Source organism: Schistocerca americana, chromosome 2 (assembly GCF_021461395.2).
Source record: "Schistocerca americana isolate TAMUIC-IGC-003095 chromosome 2, iqSchAmer2.1, whole genome shotgun sequence".
NCBI lineage: Eukaryota > Metazoa > Arthropoda > Insecta > Orthoptera > Acrididae > Schistocerca > Schistocerca americana.
In genome coordinates this window covers 406495053-406514507 of record NC_060120.1, presented here as the reverse complement: position 1 = coordinate 406514507, position 19455 = coordinate 406495053, and the positions used below count along the sequence as shown (strand labels likewise).

General features: G+C 43.1%; 1 protein-coding gene and 1 pseudogene across 1 annotated transcript in view; one reads left to right on the top strand and one right to left on the bottom strand.

Moving 5' to 3' along the window:
- Positions 1–19455, top strand: part of LOC124594054 — a 328962-nt gene that overhangs the window by 155876 nt on the left and 153631 nt on the right. The window contains exons 5-7 of the mRNA XM_047132404.1: positions 1454–1666; positions 8881–9136; positions 17731–18126. Of these exons, the coding sequence (XP_046988360.1) occupies positions 1454–1666; positions 8881–9136; positions 17731–18126 (865 nt within the window). The remainder of the gene's footprint in view (positions 1–1453; positions 1667–8880; positions 9137–17730; positions 18127–19455) is intronic.
- Positions 16151–16268, bottom strand: LOC124597238 (annotated as a pseudogene).

The window sequence follows — 19455 nt, the reverse complement described above, 5'->3', positions numbered from 1 at the left end:
TGAATAAGTCAGTCGAGAGCGTAATTTTATGTGAAAAGCAAAGGTCTCACGCTCGAGTCCCGATACGGCACAGAGTTTTCATTTGTAATATCTTCCCAATTAGTGCACACTAACGCTGCAGAGAGAAAATTTATTTTTAGATTATAAGAAATGGTTTAAATCCATCGAAGATAAAAGCGATATAAGGTAGTCGATCCAAAAAACTTGAGGAGTCAGAGATTATGTTGATGAAGAGAAAAATACGGTTCGCTGTTTGATTTGGGGAAAGGGACCAAGCAGCGAGGTCATCGGTCACATCGGATTAGGGAAGGATGGGAAACGAAGTAGGCCGTGCTCTTTCAAAGGAACCATCCCGGCATTTGCTAAAGCGGTTTAGGGAAATCAAGGAAAACCTAAATCAGGATGGCTGGACGTGGTCCAATGTGCTAATCACAGCGCCACCTATCTACATCTACATCTACATTTATACTCCACAAACCACCTAACGGTGTGTGGCGGAGAGCACTTTACGTGCCACTGTCATAAACTACCATTTCTGTTCCAGTCGGTTATGGTTCGCGGGAAAAACGACTGCTGAAAAGCCTTGTGAGCGCTGGAATCTCTCTAATTTTACATTCGTGATCTCCTCGGGAGGTATAATTAGGGGGAAGTAATATGTTCAATACCTCATCCAGAAACGCACCCTCTTGAAACCTGGACAGCAAGCTACACCGCGATGCAGAGCACCTCTCTTTCAGAATCTGCCACTGGAGTTTGCTAAACACGCTTACCAAATAACCCGGTGGCGAAACGGGCCGCTCTTCTTTGGATCTTCTCTATCTCCTCCGTCAAACCGACCTAGTACGGATCCCACACTGTTGAGCAATACTCAAGTATAGCTCGAACGAGTGTTTTGTAAGCCACCTCCTTTGTTGATGGACTACAGTTTCTAAGGACTCTCCCAATGAATCTCAACCTGACATCCGCCTTACCAACAATTAATTTTATATGGTCATTCCACTTCAAATTGTTCCGTACGCATACTCCCAGATATTTTACAGAAGTAACTGCTACCATTGTTTGTTATGCCATCATATAATCATACAATAATGGATCCTTCTTTCTATGTATTCGCAACACATTACATTTGTCTATGTTAAGGACCAGTTGCCACTCCCTGCACCAAGTGCCTATCCGCTGCAGATCTTCCTGCATTTCGCTTCAATTTTCTAATGCTGCAACTTTTCTGTATACTACACCATCATCCGCGAAAAGCTCGGTAAATACGAAATTATTCAAAGCCGTCTCGATCTTTTTCCATATGACGCAGACGTTTTTTAAAAAAAAATTGTACTATTTCTGCTAGAAAGTGCGTTTAAGAATTAACGTTGAGGTAAAAGAAACGCTTTTGTCATTACAGTGAGCTGTTATTACATGAAAGAGGCACTTAGGAAATTTTTCGATGTTTTCTCAGTTTCCGCATCAACACAATCGAAGCACCTATCCGCGTGTTTGACGGGGACTGCGGCGAGTCGCTGACGCTGTACGACGCGTCGTGGGCGGACGACACGCGCATCATCAAGACCTTCTGCGACACCTTCTCCAGGGCCATGGAGAAGCACGACTTCGTCTCCACTGGCAGCTCGCTCTTCGTGCGTTTCGAGAGTAAGACGGGCAGCTACTCTGGGTAAGTACTGAACCGACAGTACCATACGCCGTGGAAATCTTTGTTAGAAGATCTTTCGATAAGACTGGAGCTATGTAAACTGACGTGTGTAAATTTCTATTAGCGTTGGTAATAGTACCGATCTGATTCTCGAAACACACGCATAATCTGTAGAGTGTGTAAATGAACAATACACCCAAAATGATCTGAAGCAGCTGACTTGGACAGTGATTTAAAGTCTACATATCAAGTTACAGAATTAACATAAAATGATTACTGCAACGCCATTTGTAAGGTTGTCGTAGTAGATTGTTTAGGCATCAGAATAAGGAATGTTAATGACATGGGAACCAATTTCTTCGAATATGACGAATACCTTTTTTAGTGTTAAATGCGTTCATATATTTAATCCAGTTGGGCACAATTGCTCAGCACCACCAAATGCAATTTTTCTAGAAGATTTACATTTCCTAACATTTTATATGAGAGGTTGCGGTCTTGAGGAAACACCACTAAGAAATAGGATTCGCTTAATCAAGTACTAAGGATATGAGTTCCAGATAACCGAAAATGTGTGGAACAGTTGCATATGCGTTTGTTAGTTTGCTGTTGAATTTGAATGCAGTGACGTCGTCTCACCATGGTGTTGATCAGCCTCCTCCACCCAAAAGTCAGAAATATTTTGTGCAGCACAGGCGAATGCGTGTTACGAAGACGTTGCCACTGACAGTGGGGTAGACCAATCAGGTAATCCAGGATACTGTTGTTGTGGAGTACCTGAATTTTACCAGAACAGTTTCGGTAATTTGGGAAAACAATACCGATCGCTGTGAGGATACTGACGATTATAGGAGAATGTGGTTTTTAGCTGTTACTTGTTTAGAAGCAAGTAATGGAAAGTTGATTTTGTGATAACTGTCAACATATTTTATCATTTCCTGAATTTTTCTGTTAACAGAATATATCAGTATTTTAATTTTAAAGTAATATTTGTGCGACTTAGCGTTCTTAGATCAAAATAGTACTTATACCTAGAGTAACTCTCAGCCAACTTGCCTTCAGTCTTCCATGCCATTTTTGTTGTCATTCTATGACAGTTTCAAATTACAGGGCAATAAATTATGAATGAACGTCAAGCACTACTCTGAGTGGACACTATATCAGTTTCATCATGTCGCTAAATCTAACTTCACAGCTGTAGCAACACCAAAATAATTTTTATATGGTCTGTAGGCAGCATATCAGCAACAATAACGTTGAGATTTTTCACTGTGTTTTTCATATCCCTGCATCTGAAAATTTCCATTTATTATTATCCAACAAGTATTGAATGACAGGGATTAGTTCTTGGTGACCAAGAGTAGCGACTGAGCATTGAGGTACAGATATGATACCGAATTCGCTCGGGAATATGCATTCAGATTTGCCTTCAAGTGTTGTCTGATAAGGGCTCTTTGCCGAAACATGTAACTATAATTAGAACACTCCGAAATGTTGTCTTGCAGGAAAATTAGGTACAAATATGAACGTGGCCTCACAGATGGAATTTACTTACGAAAAAATTCTATTGGAAATCTAGCTGAATGGAACGGTAGAGGCAGATGGAATGCAGAGATATGTTAGTGGACTGGTATTCGCTTTTCTATGATGTGCCTTACTCGGTTAAGGCCAATGCCTGAACGATTCCTTCCTTATACTTCATCAAACCGGATTGTGCTTAGTCTCTAATAGCCTCATCGTCCACAGGATATTAAACCTTCATCCTAAACCTTAATATTCCCTCCACGACAGGAAATTCCGAGTTTATGTAATAGTAGCAGTAATAGTCCACAATGTTTTCGATTTCTTATAAGTGGTGCTGACAATGCAAATGCGTTGTTTTGCTCTAATTAATGAAGGTTTTATCAGCTCAGAGGATGAACTCTGTCCAGTGCCAATCATTTTCGTACCCGTAGTGACAGTTCAAATCATCTGAAGCGATCCAACTTGCCTTGCGTTAATATTATCGGCCTACTCCCAACTTGTGCCGCTCATTCTATACCGTACGCAGTAAATCGAAAGAATGAGATATTGTACCTTGATCCCCTTGAGTCACCTTCTAGAATCTCGCTACCGTCCAATTACGGGTCACAGAGTTTCAACAGCACTGTTCCGTCGAGAGATGTTGGCACGTAGCATGTTTGTGTCACTTAAAATGATAACAATGATAATGATAACACTAAACACTGTAAAGCGAATCACTTGTTGTGTTGCCGGCGGTTGTGGCCGAGCGGTTCTAGGCGCTTCAGTCTGGAACCGTGAGACTGCTACTGTCGCAGGTTCTAATCCTGCCTCGGGCATGGGTGTGTGTGATGTCCTTAAGTTGGTTAGGTTTAATTAGTTCTAAGTTCTAGGGGACTGATGACCTCAGATGTTAAGTCCCATAGTGCTCAGAACCCTTTTTTGGACTTGTTGTGTTATTTTCTCCATAGAAAGGAAGATATTCTGGCAAACAGGAATGATAAGCAAGCCACTTATACATTCAATTAAAAACTTGGCAATGAGAATCACTATGCAAATTGGGGGTAAAGTTATGGTGTGTTGAGCTAACAGCTCATACAATTCAGCCCTCTGATCCGGTCTCGTTCATAAGCAGAGCCTGTCAAATAAGTAAGCTGTTCTGGCACGCTTGAACTCAAGCGAAAAGAAAAGAGGGATCAGCGTGTTTCTCAGTGTTGTGCAGTGTCAATTGGTTGGCGTCTAAAACGTTCAAGCTTGCAGCAGAAATTTTTGTCGACATCTCATGCCTCACACTATACAAGTATGCCTAGCTGAGGTCAAACACACGCCGGGGCGGTGTCACGACTCGGAGGTAAGCCGTTTGCATCCAAGTGGCGGATAAAATTTCTACTGCCAGTATTTTACCGGCAAGGCATCCGTGAAATATAAAATTTTACCTCAACAATAATTAAATTTTATATTTGAATGATTACTTTCGGCTAAATTTTAACGTACCTCTGCTACAACATGCAATCCAGTTGTCAATATTTCCTTCTGAAGAAGACGTTTGAATAAACGTTGAACCCATGGTAAATGGGTTTAATAAAGTTCCATTTAACAACGGACTTGTTGTTCACAATTTCTACAACGAAATCCTGTTTTATCGAACCTATGCTGCCACGTTATGTACATGTTCGTGACCACCTAACAATTTTGTAACCTCATTGACAAACACAGTAGAATGCACAATAACCATGCAACAGAAAATTGGCAGGCGTAGCTGATATGGCTGAACACCAGACAGTGAGATAATCATTCGTGAAATCCCACCAAAATAACAAAGTGTGGATGTGGTTACTTTGTAGCCAAACACAGCGCAATGGCTGATTCCCCGTGAATGTAATCACAGCATTTCAGTTAGAAAAATGTTTGTCTCTGACAAAATCACAGGAAAGAAATTCAATTATAATGTAGTTCAAGTACCAAATCTACATGTACTATTGCAAAAGTTGCAGACATCGCTACCTTTTCCTGTCTTAGTTAAATCTTCGTTACACAAATACCCCTACTGCAAAATTCTACCACAGTAATATGCGTTCAGGAAATGGCGTCAGACATTACCTTTCACAACCTGAAAATTTGGGATATTTATTAGTTACAACGTGGGAGAACGGTATACGACTCAGATGTATCATTCCCTTTAACACGGGTAATCGATGAGTGGACAAAGCGGGATATTGGTAACAAGCATGATAAATATAGTTTCACAGAATCCGAGCATCAAAATTACACATGAAAATTAAATAAATGACTTTGGAGAGCAGATATGAATGACCAAACTAGATGATAAATCACGTGGAGCTCACAAGACGCGTGAACATGAGTCGAATTTCTAGTAATGACAGATATAGGAGCATTCTGAACGAGACTCCTTATAACGCATTTATTAGTCTAAAGTGCAGAACAGAATGAGACATATGAATGCTTAATGCATCGGATTAACTGCAACACTATCTAGTAATTAGATCTCAACTTACGAAAAACATTCTCTTTGCATTACATAGTACCTTGCACCTAAATACCAAATCATATTCCCTATTCGTCACCAGCTCAACACGCGAAATGATAGCAAAAGAAATGTGCGAATCCGATCATCCCGCGACTGGAATGTCTCAGACGCAAATAACCACTCAAAATAGCTACAAAATGTGATCAAAATGTTTCCGGCCGGAGTTGGTAAGTCCATAATCTGTATGCCAATGAAGCTAAATCGCCGACAGGATTGATGCAATCATTCCAACAGTGCACTAATGTGAAGATACCCGTTTCGTAAGACACCGCGTTTTGCTGGTTGATGATGTTTGTAATTACCTGACACACATCGTCGTCCAACAGGAATCGTCGACCCCACAAGGCCTTTATAAAGGGACCAGAGGCGTGATAATTGCATGGGGAGAGATCAGGAACTCGGTGTGGCTGCTCGAATGTCTCTTACTTGAGTTGGCGTAACTTTTACGTTACGACGTTTGTGTAATGGGGACAAGCGTTATTACAAAGCAGCAGCTACCCTTGTGACAGTTTCCTCGAATCGCCTTAAATGCATGACTTAATTTCTCCAGCGTTGTGCAGTACCGTTTCCTAGTGATGGAAACACCAGGCTCTTCAAAGTCAATAAGCGTTTGGCCCCAGTAATGAAAGAACAGAGTGAGCATCACATTTCCAGCAAATGGCAGACTTTTGAACTTGGGACGAGGGGACGATGGATGATAGCACTGCACCGTCGACGCTTGCGACTCCGATTGTCAGTGGTGCAACCAACTTCCGTCGCCTCCAAGAAAGTGCTCTAGAAACGTGTTGACTTCAGGATTGAAACGCATTATTTACTTCAGGCAAACGGACATCTGGTTGGCTTTTTGTGCAGCATTCAACGCCCCGGGAACACTGACTGCAAAGTGGTAGTCTAAGTGTTGTCGGATAACGTATTCCACTCTACCGAAGTTGAGGTTGAGATCCTTTGCTAGCACACGAATGGTTATGTGGTGGTTCGCCCTTATCGCGTCATCAACCACCCTGTTGCCCTTAATGGATGACGCTGGCCTCCGTGTTCGGCCGGTGTGAGGAGCGACCAGCACAGCGCTTGATGCACGATTCAGCAGCAGTGGTTTTCGACAGGCATTCATTCTGCTCCATTCATGTGTTTCATTTTCTGGTAGATGCCTAGCGGTGTTAGACCGTCAGCAGCCAAGAAAAGAACAACACCTCATTGATCTTGTTAGGACGCATTTGGTAATAACGTCGGCATAGTTAACGTTTCAGTATTTTCCGCACACACGTCGTAAAACACAAACGCCACACTAGTCCCTTGTCTACATGTCGGTGCTTTCATACCCGCATCTGGGTAGTGCTGGGTTTCATATATGCTGCAACAAAACCCTCAAACGGAAAGTTTCTGGTCTCCACTTACAAGACATTCCCGCGAAACATTTCCAAAACTGGTATATGCATACACAGAACCAACGGTCTCCTACTCAAATCGTTTTATAATACTGGAATTGTCACTAGAGGTAGCTCAGAGAGAGTCTTAAGTACACTGCTGGCCATTAAAATTGCTACACCACGAAGATGACGTGCTACAGACGCGAAATTTAACCGACAGGAAGAAGATGCTATGATATGCAAGATTAGCTGTTCAGAGCATTCACACAAGGTTGGCGCCGGTGGCGACACCTACAACGTGTTGACATAATAATAGTTTCCAACCGATTTCTCATACACAAACAGCAGTTGACCGGCGTTGCCTGGTGAAACGTTGTTGTGATGTCTCGTGCAAGGTGGAGAAATGCGTACCATCACGTTTCCGACTTTGATAAAGGTCGAATTGTAGCCTATCGCGATTGCGGTTTATCGTATAGCGACATTGCTGCACGCGTTGGTCGAGAACCAATGACTTTTAGCAGAATATGGACTCGGTGGGTTCAGGAGGGTAATACGGAACGCCGTGCTGGATCCCAACGGCCTCGTATCACTAGCAGTCGAGATGACAAGCATTTTATCCGCATCGCTTTAACGGATCGTGCAGCCACGTCTCGATCCCTGCGTCAAGACATGAGGACGTTTGCAAGAAAACAACCATCTGCACGAACAGTTCGACGACGTTTGCAGCAGCATGGACTATCAGCTCGGAGACCATGGCTGCGGTAACCTTTGACGATGCATCACAGACAGAGCGCCTACGATGGAGTACTCAACGACGAGCCTTGGTGCACGAATGGCAAAACGTCATTTTTTCAGGTGAATCCAGGTTCTGTTTACAGCATCATGATGGTCGCATCCGTGTTTGGCGACATCGCGGTCAACGCACATTGGGAGCGTGTATTCGTCATTGCCATACTGGCGTATCACCCGGCGTGTTGGTATGGGATGCCATTGGTTACACGTGTCGATCACCTCTTGTTCGCATTGGCGGCGCTTTAAATAGTGGACGTTACATTTCAGATGTGTTACGACCCGTAGCTCTACCCTTCATTCGATCCCTGCGAAACCCTACATTTCAGCAGGATAATGCACGACGGCATGTTGCAGGTCCTGTACGGGCCTTTCTAGATACAGAAAATGTTCGACTGATGCCCTGGCCAGCACATTCCCGAGATCTCACACCAATTGAAAACTTCTGGTAATGGTGGCCGAGCCACTGGCTCATCACAATGCGCCAGTCACTACTCTTGATGAACTCTGGTATCGTGTTGAAGCTGCATGGGCAGCTTTCCATTTACACGCCATCCAAACCCTGTACGACTAAATACCCAGGCGTATCAAGGCCGTTATTACGGCCAGAGGTGATTGTTATGGGTACTGATTTCTCAGGATCTATGCACCCAAATTGCGTAAAAATGTAATCACATGTCAGTTCTAGTATAATATATCTGTCCAAAGAATACCCGTTTATCATCTCCATTTCTTCTTGGTGTAGCAATTTTAATGGCCAGTAATGTAAGATTGTCGTGTTGATAATGGAAGAGGAAAGGAAAACATGCATTCTTAAATGTAAGACACTAGTTATTTGCCCAGGTAGGTACGTCTCCTTTGTCTGTCTAGCTTAGTGTCGAACGGAACACTTTAACAGAGGGGATCTCAGCGTACTCCACCGGTAAAGTAATGCACTAGCCTCGACTGATACGCATTGCGGTAGCAACTAGCCGATAGTGGATCAGTGCAGAGTGACGTGTGGTGCTGAGGGTGCGCTGTGACTCCCACAGGTCTTCGCTGTACTACTGGGCGCACTACGACTTCTTCAACGCGAGCACCAGTGGCGACCCGGTGGCGGGCAGCGCCTGCGACGAGGTGTTCCCCGCGTGGCGCCGCGCCTCAGGGTACCTGCGCTCGCCGCTCAACACGCTGGTCTACAAGCGGCACGCCGACCCGCACCACAGCGTGCGCTGCCAGTACCGCTTCGTCACCGACCGGAGGCTCTTCGCCAGGGTCATCCTCACCATAGAGTCCATGGCTTTCAAGGTAACAGCTTGACAGTAAGAACATGCCAAGCACGAATGGTTCTTTTCCGCAGCGCCTCTTCTGACTCAATCAGTTCTAGTGTCGAATTCCATCCGTCAGCTTTGATCACTGACATCATGTGTGATGTCATGAAATAACGTTTCGATAGATGTGGTGGCCTGTTGTTAACTTTATCTGTGGTTGTTTTGATAAAATACGTAAACTATGTTGTGCCCAAATATATCGCGATTCTCTTGGGTGTGGTTACACGGGAACCTAAGAGCACAGCTGAAACTGCTAAGAGTGAATGAAGTAGCAGTTACATTTCTAATCTTTGATCTAAACAGTATTTGGCTGTCTTGTTGAAAATGTGAGCCGGCCGGAGTGGCCATGCGGTTCTAGGCGCTACAGTCTGGAACCGAGCGACCGCTACGGTCGCAGGTTCGAATCCTGCCTCGGGCATGGATGTGTGTGATGCCCTTAGGTTAGTTAGGTTTAATTAGTTCTACGTTCTAGGCGACTGATGACCTCAGAAGTTAAGTCGCGTAGTGCTCAGACCCATTTGAACCATTTTTTTTGAAAATGTGACATGTGACACGATTTCCGAGGGTAAAGTTAGGCAGGAATCTAAGAACATAGCTAAAATTGCTGCGAGTGAAACAGTTACCAGTAATACTTATAATGATTACAGTTTTCACAGAAAGTTTTGCTGTTTTCTTGCGAATATGGTATGATGTCCTTGGGTAAAATTAGGAACGAAAGTTAAGAGTATGGAATTAGTGTACTTTTTATTATCTTGGCTCTCACAAATACGAGGGTTGGAACTTAAACAGTGACAGCTATTTATTCACAACCGATACAAAAGAGTTACATGTTTGCACCTGTTACTGTCCTTCAAAGTAGTCACCATCGTTGTTCAGAACCAGTTGCCAGCGATGTGGAAGGCGTAGTGTACCCTTAGCGGAGCCTGTTCTGTTGATGGTGCGAATGGAGCGGTCTACTGTCTGTCGAATTTCTAGAACAGTTCTGAAGCGAATGCTACGAAGTATTTCCTTCATCTTCGGAATCAAATCAAAGTCACAAGGACTTAAGTCTGGGGAGTATGGTGGATGGTACAGTACTTCCCAGTCCCATCAACCGAACAGATCAGCCACAGCTTGCGATGTATGCACCCGCGCATTGTGGGTCGCCGCGAAAGTCGAAAGTGCGTCAGAGCCCCAGTATGGAGAAAGTTGTGGTGGTTGTCATGTATGACTGTGATGGTGTTATCCTAACGCATTACGTTCCTCCACCGCAGACCGTCAATGCACGGCGCTACTGTTCGTTTTTGGAGCATTACCTGCTACCAGCTTTGTGAAAGAACCGGCGACACTTTCAGCGAAACCCACCCATCATTTTGCACGAAGCCGGCCGTGGTGGCCAAGCGGTTAAAGGCGCTAGTCTGGAACCGCGCGACCACTACGGTCGCAGGTTCGAATCCTGCCTCGGGCATGGATGTGTGTGATGTCCTTAGGTTAGTTAGGTTTAATTAGTTCTAAGTTCTAGGCGACTGATGACCTTAGAAGTTAAGTCGCATAGTGCTCAGAGCCCTTTGAGCCATTTTGCACGAAAATGCGCGTGCGCGGGCGCATACAGCGCAAGCTGTGGCTACTCCGTTCGGTCGATGGGACTGGCAAGTACTGCACCATCCACCATACTCCCAAGACTTAAGTCCTTGTGACTTTGATGTGATTCCGAAGATGAAGGAACCACTTCGTGGCATTCGCTTCAGAACTGTTCCAGAGAAGTAGACCGCTCCATCAACAGAACAGCCTCTGCTAACAGTATACTACGCCTTCGACATCGTTGGCGACTGGTTCTACACAACGCTGGTCACTACTTTGAAGGACAGTAACAGATGCAAATATGTATCTCTTTTGTATCGGTTGTGAATAAATAGTTGCCGCTATTAAAGATCCAACCCTAACATTTCGCTCCTTTTTCGAACGTGGCCAGATTTCCGTGGGTGAGGTTACGCACGAACCTACGACAACCACTACATATGTAGGTTCTCGTTTTCCGTTCCATGATTCGGCGTTTTTCTAAATATTTTTATTTAAGTATGTACTGTTATATCTTCTAGGATTTATTTTTGTCATTCTGGTCAAATTTGAGGTACGTAGGTCAAGTCCTGTTACCTATTCCAACGTTTGTTAATTTTTTTGTTTTTGCAGTAGCGCAGATAGCGCTGTAAGAAAGCTAAATTCTTCACGAATTAACAATTCACACCCAATAAAACACACCAAAAATAGCATAACGAGGAATCAATAGTGAGAATTGACCTGTGTGGTTAAATTATGAAAAGGGATCTCAGAATTTAAAATCCTAAAGAAAGGTACTTCACAGAGTCATTGAAAAAATGCCAAAAATAGCATTCATTGGAATCGACCACTAAATCTGACCGATTCTAAGGTCTCTCACATTTCCGTTTTTGTACAATCGGCAGTGCTTTTTTGAGCATTGCTATTTTTTGTGTTGTTCTCTGTACTACTTCGAAAAATAATGCACCTAGGTCAATTGTAGATACTGATTCCATCTTTGTCATTTTTTCGTGAATTTTCGTACCTCTTGTAACGCTTTTTCGTTTATATTTTCTCTGTTGCTTTCTCCTTATTTCATTTTAATGCTCTTCTTACGTTTCCATTATGATACTATTTATTCTATTTTGCATTTTTTGTGTTGGAATATAATTTTTCTCCTCCCAAAACCCCATTTTTCTGCAGTAATACCATTAGATTCAATACTTAATGTTAAGAGTTACCGCTTACGATTCGAGATATTTTAGCGGACTTTCCAGATCGTCATTTACTCGCGTAAACTAAGGTAATTTATTTTACGCTTGCATATTTCCTTTTTTCCTGTTGTTACTTTCTTTTTCGACATTTCTAATTCCTTGTGACAGAAATCATTGCTGTGTAATTATCCAAGTGAACTGTGATTGTAATTTATCTTTTGCTTGTGTATCACACTTTTTTAATGCTTTGGTTTGTTTGCAAGTAAGACTCGTTGACTTCAAATATCGCGTATATGTAGCTTCTTCGGCTTATGTATGACGTCATTGGTCAAAGGTGACGGGTGGAATCGCTCGCCAGAATATATCCATTATTCTAACAGCAAATTTTTATGTGTATTTTTACAGTAATATAAAACCCGAAGATAAAATTTAAAATCTGATAGATAACGATCAGTTTCGCTTTATGAAAGACAAACACGAGAGAGCCAGTTCGGAGGTTGTTATTCTTAATGGAACCAAAACACAGGACACATTAAGACACGTTCATGGGATTTGTGGACATGAAAAGCATTCCACAATGTTAAATGGTGTAATACATTCGAGATTCTCAGAAAAAAATAGTTGTAAAAAGTGCGTCGTGTACGGTATGTACAAGAACCAAGAGATAAAAATATTAATGGAAGACCAACAGTGATGTACTATGGTGAAATAAGCTGTAAGGCAAGGTTTCATACTTTCCCCCTCCTGGTTCAGTACCTACATCGAAGAAGCAGTGACAGAAATGAAAACAAGTTTCAGGTGAGGCATTAAAATTCAGTGTGAAGGAATTTCAAAAATGGATATCATATTCGTGTCCTCAGTGACACGGATGAAGAATCACAGGACCAGTTGAATGGAATGAACAATCCGGTGAGTGTAGATTATAGATCAAGAGTAAACCGAAGAAAGACGAAACTGGTATGAGACCAGCAATAAACTTTGCATCAGAATTGGTGATTCTGCTATGCTGAAAGCAAAGTAATATACGACGGAGGAAACTAATATACGACGGAAGAAGCAACGATCGCATGAAAAGAACACTAGCACGGGCGGAGAGAATAAAACGGGACAAAAGAATTCCATTAGTAGCAAACATAACTCTGAATTTTAGAAAGAATTTTTTGAGGAAGTACGATTGGAGGACAGAATTGTATCGAAGTGAATCACAGACTGCCGGAGAAACGGAAAAGAAAAGAATACAAGCGTTTGCTATGGATACTACAAATGCATATTGAAAATTAAGTGGATTGGTAAGGTGAGAAATGAAGAGGTTCTCCGCAGAGTTGGCGAAGAAAGGAACGTGTGGAACACATTGCCAGGAAGAAGAGGCAGGATGACAGGAGACATATTAAGGTATCAGGTAATAACATTCGTAGCACTGCAGGAAGCTGTAGAGTATAAAAATTGCAGGTGAGACAGAAATTGGAATACATGGGCTACCACACACTCTCAGAGCAATGAAGCAGTAGGAACACGAAACACTGTTGTTCAGCCTACTGTCACATTCAATATGTAGTGATGATACTTCTCCACCACTGATTATTTAAACCATAACAATGTCTTTTTTTGTTGAGGTCACCAGTCCGAAGACTGGTGCTATACAGCTCCCCACGCTAGTGTATCCAATGTAAGCATGTTCACCACTGCATAACTACTGCAACAGTTCAACAGAAACTACTCACTGTATTGAAGCTTCCGTCTCCCACCACAATTTTTACCACCCACACATCCCTCCATTACTGAATTACGATTTTTTGCTGCCTAACGATATGTACTATCAATTAATTCCTTCATTCACTCAAGGTGCGTCTGAAAATTACATTTCTCAACAGTTATATACAGTACCTCCTTATTTATTACCCAGCCTATTCATATGATCTTCAGCATTCACTTATAATACGGGGTGATTCAAAAAGAATACCACAACTTTAAAAATGTGTATTTAATGAAAGAAACATAATATAACCTTCTGATATACATCATTACAAAGAGTATTTAAAAAGGTTTTTTTTTCACTCAAAAACAAGTTCAGAGATGTTCAATATGGCCCCCGCCAGACACTCGAGCAATATCAACCCGATACTCCAACTCGTTCCACACTCTCTGTAGCGTATCAGGCGTAACAGTTTGGATAGCTGCTGTTATTTCTCGTTTCAAATCATCAATGGTGGCTGGGAGAGGTGGCCGAAACACCATATCCTTAACATACCCCCATAAGAAAAAATCGCAGGGGGTAAGATCAGGGCTTCTTGGAGGCCAGTGATGAAGTGCTCTGTCACGGGCTGCCTGGCGGCCGATCCATCGCCTCGGGTAGTTAACGTTCAGGTAGTTACGGACAGATAAGTGCCAATGTGGTGGCGCTCCATCCTGCTGAAATATGAATTGTTGTGCTTCATGTTCGAGCTGAGGGAACAGCCAATTCTCTAACATCTCCAGATACTGTAGTCCAGTTACAGTAGCACTTCGAAGAAAAAGGGACCAAAAACTTTATTGGCTGAAATGGCACAGAAAACGTTCACCTTAGGCGAGTCACGTTCATACTGAGTTGTTTCCCGCGGATTCTCAGTGTCTCACGCTGAACAACTGTCGTCGATTCACTTCTGCCGTACTCAATAACACAAAAAGCTTTCTGTTGAGCGGTCGCCATCTTAGCATCAACTGACGCTGACGCCTAGTCAACAGCGCCTCAAGCGAACAAATGTACAACTAAATGAAACTTTATAGCTCCCCTAATTCGCCGACAGATAGTGCTTAGCTCTGCCTTTTGTCGTTGCAGAGTTTTAAATTCCTAAAGTTGTGGTATTCTTTTTGAATCACCCTGTATATTCCAGAAACTATTTTTCTTGTTTGAACTGTTTATTGTCCACTGTTTGGTTCTGAACAAGGCTGCACTCCAAATATCTTCAGAAATGACTTCCTAACATTTGAATGTTAACAAATTCGTCCTACTTAAAAAATAGATTTCGGGCTATGGCTAGTTCTTTTTTATACATGTTTCGATCATAGTCCTTATTTTTCCGACAGAGTAACAGAGTTCATTTATTGCTTTTAGTGTCTCATTTCTTAATCATACTACCTCAGCATCAGCTGATTTAATTCGAATGCTTTCGACACTTGATGTTATACTTTTCTTGAATATCTACTGACAGCGTACTTTAAGGAGACTATCTATTTTGTTCAACTGCTTTCCATAGTCCTTTGCCGCCTTTGACAAAATTTTGGTGTCAGTGTCATACCGCAAAGTTTTTATTTCTACTCCCTGCACTTTAATTCTCGTTCCTCATTTTTCCTTTTTTCCTTCTCAGGTTCCCACACAATGTCCTTGGTTGAAGGCTGAACGAACTGGAAGTACATGTGGTTTCATTGACGCCATTTATGTCACCCCAGAGGCCCAGCGGCAATGTGTCTGAAAACTTTTGCTCATTTACCCATTTAAAAACCGCGTGATCGCAATGTTGTGCATCGCGGGCCCGACCACAATCTTTCAGGTGTCACAAAGAGGGGTGAAATCTGGATAAGAGAGGATGTGATGAAGTTCGCATCGTGTGACAGGACCACGGTGGCGCTAAGGGGAATCGTGATGACATTTGGTGCCAATGTAAAATCTGGCCTTTTCCTCGCATGTGTCGACACCTTGGTATTCGAAGTATCGTGTAAGTCGAGAACGACGCCACATGGCGCCACACTTTTGCACCATTACAGAAGAATATTATAATATGGTGCCTCTGTTCCTAAGAGAACGATGTAATGTTTCTCTGGACAAGCAGGTATTTCTAAAGCAACAGGAACTGAGGTGTCAACAGCCATTATGAAATAAATTTATACGAACAAGCAACATCTGTGTAATGGCATGACGACAGTGAAAATCTGTGCCAAACCGCGACTCGAACCTGCATTCCCCACTATACATGAGCGGTCGCCTTTATCACTTTGGCTACTCGTGCACAGCCCATAGTGAAACGCAAACTTCCATATATCGCTGCTCCCGTGGCAAAATCTATTATTTAGCACACATTATGTTATATCCGTACAGAAAACACTCCATCTTCAGCCCACAAGTGGCTGATCGGGAACATCCGACCGCTGAGGATGCAGATAGGAGGGGCATGTCACCAGCACAGCGCTCTCCCGGCCGTTATGATGGATTTCTTTGACCGGAGCCGCTACTACTCGTTCGAGTAGCTCCTCAATTGGAATCAAGAGGCTGAGTGCACCCCGAAAAACGACGACAGCACATGGCGGCCCGGATGGTCACCCACCCAAGTGCCAGCCGCGCCTGACAGCGCTTAACTTCGGTGATCAGACGGGAACCGATGTATCCACTACGGCAAGGCCGTTGCCTCATATCTGTACAGAGGAAGAAGATGTTTTAACCGAAAGTTGCTGTTCTGCGGGTAAATACAGTACTGCAGTGCGGCTGTTGTTAAGGAGAACGATGCAGTATTCTTACGAACAGGCATGCCTTTCCGAAGGCACAGCCACTGTGGCGGCTACGACTTTTATAAAATACATGAAATGTATTCAGAGTTGCGAATAAGAACAACTGCCAGCTATGTAAGGGAATGATGTCAATGCAATTTTGTGCTAGAGTGGGACTCGAACCTGGATCTCCCGCTATATCAGTGGTTCCCAACCTGTGCGTTACCCGTAAGTGCAACAAACATTAGCTAGAAGCTCCAGTGTCAGCCTCACTGCCATCTGTTGTCCACCCCTTCCCTACATTATCACCAACCTTAACACCTAACTAAACAGTAGAATGAAAGATTTTTCTTGGAACATTTTTGTCTTCAAGATGATGAAAGAGGAATGATATTTAGTATATATATATATATATATATATATATATATATATATATGTGTGTGTGTGTGTGTGTGTGTGTGTGTGTGTTATAATAATTGACGAAGAAATTCATAGTGCATCACAAGTGCTACCCACAACCTTGTCAGAAAAGAAAGCTAACTATCCACAGTGAGGATACACAGTTGTTTAAAAACATACTTCACCTGCAGTACTATTCTCCATTGCGCCACTTGCTTGACCTGCAAACTGCTACCCCATTAAAAATCAAAACAAGTTCAGCTGTGTGCACTTCATTGCTACACTTCTTACTTGAGAAGTGGCAGAAATGGGACGACTTCAGGCTCTTAAGGCTTTGGGTATAACCACTCTAATGATAACAACAGTAACAATAATAAATCTGTGTATGGCACTACAGTAGCCATGAAGTCTTTACAGCTGTGCCATGCTGTCAGTTAATTCATGTACCTGTTTCGAAGCGAGCAATGAAGCAGTTTCTGGACTACTGCAGGTACTATCTACAATTTGGAGAAGACTTTTCCTTGATATTTCTAACATTTTTTACCTATATGTCTCAATTTTACCATCAGCGATATATGGGACATAGCACAAAATATGTGTTTTAGTTGGTGGACTACATGAGGAACCTGTAACCTCCACCACATTAAAGCTACTAATTGAGAAAAAGTAATTATTGATAACTTACGTAATCAGTATTAGATTCTTACAAAATTGTGATAATATTAATGATCTTTTGAAAATAATTTAGTTTATTGACTGAAAGAGAATCAAATCGTTTTAGTTTCCACCCCTCAGAGAATATCATTTACTCCTCAGGGGGTGATCACCCCCAGAAAGGGTAGCCATTGCCTTAACCGCTTCGGCTACTCGTGCACAGCCCATGACTAGACCCAATCTTCAATATGTTGTCGTTTCGTTGTTCCTGCGCCGCAGCCTGTCCTCGTGTAAGTTATACCTGACGCTTACGAGTGCTCGTGCCCGCAGGACAACACGTACGTGACGAGCAAGTGCAGCGACTGCCTGCGCGACCGCGCGGACAAGCTGGTGGTGCTGGAGCCGGAGGGCGGCGCGGCGGCGCTCAACTGGTCAGCGTCGGCGTGCCTGTGCCACGGGGGCGCGCAGCTGCCGCCGCTGTCGGTGGTGTCGCGCGGCGAGCGCCTCACGCTGGAGCTGCGCGTCGACGCGGCGCACGCCGCCTCCAGCTACTTCAAGCACGCGCCGCCGCTGTTCGAGGCGCGCTACCGCTTCGTGCACGCGCCGCTGTGCGGGCCGCCGCTACTGCCGCCCGCCACCGACGGCGAGCTGCGCTTCCCCAACTACGAGGCGCTGCTGGGCAACGTCGAGCCGCCCAGGACGGTGCACTGCATCTGGGAATTGCAGGTGCGAAAGCTACTTCCCGGTTATCCGTACTGGCTACACAGTGGCGGTGTATACATTAATTCGAATTATATGGAACTAATGCTGTTTCTCGCTTCTCAGCTCCTTAATTTACAGTCTTCGCAATTCCTCTCCGAGAGATCCCTTCAGTCCACTTCACTCCATAGTATACATCTAAAAATGTACGTTTATTCTTACTAGAGGAAGAGCCCAAACACGGACAGCTTTTTGTCTTCGATTTTCTAAAGAAATATAAATTCGCAAAATATTAGTCTTAAAAGCATGTAATATTTACTGCTTAATGCTAACACACCATTCAAATTTTGGTTTCAGAAAATATAATTAAGAGTTATTATATTAGTGAATTTGAATAACAGCTGTAAAAATCGGATACCTTCTAAAAACAATCAAAATAGCACTACAAACATTCGGAGAGCGGTAGAAAATCAGCGAAAACGAAAATAGCTGGTATACTACATAGAACCGTCGTCCATCCCGATAGCTGAAAGGTCAGCGTGATGGATTGCCATGCTACTCGTTTAAACTGTATCTACCAGTCATCTGTTGCTTTACGGGAAGTCTCACAGTGTCTAAGTAAATGGAGCGTCTCTGTCGTGAGCGTCTGGATGCGAAGTACTTTTTTTTTTTTAAATTGTGTGTGCTTATATGTGAGTATGTGTGTTTGTGTGTCATGCGTTCCCTCTACGCTTAGATACGAGCCACCAGTAATTCTTCTCTTGTGCTAAGCACTTCATCTAACGTAAGAGTACCAACTGCATCCTATAACCTCAATTATTTGTTGTCTGTATTCCAATCTCTGTCTTTTCTTACAGCTGTTTATCCTCTTCAGCACCCTCTGGTGCCATAGAAATAATTGCCTAGTGCCTTTAAACTACCTACCATCCTCTCCCTTCATCTTGTCAGTGTTTTCCACATGTTCATTTCCTCGCTGATTCTGTGGCGATCCTTCTCATTCCTTACCTTATAAGTCTACCTAATTTTCAGCCTTCTTCTGCATTACTGCATCTCAAACGCTACGATTGTCATTTGTTCCAGTTTTGCCATTATCCGTGATTCACTGCCACACAATGTCGAGCTCCATTCGTACAATCTCAGACATATGTTTCTGAAGTTAAAGCCTATGTCTGAAACCAGTAGACTTCTCCTGGCCAGGAATGCTGTCGTTGGGTGGGCTGCTCTTCTATGCTTAATCTTCCGTAGAATATTTTGCTTCCAAGGTAGCAGAATACTTTGACTTTGTCTACCTCGTGATCACCAACTTTGGTGTAATGTTTCTCGATATTCTCATTTCTTCTAGATTTCAATATCTTT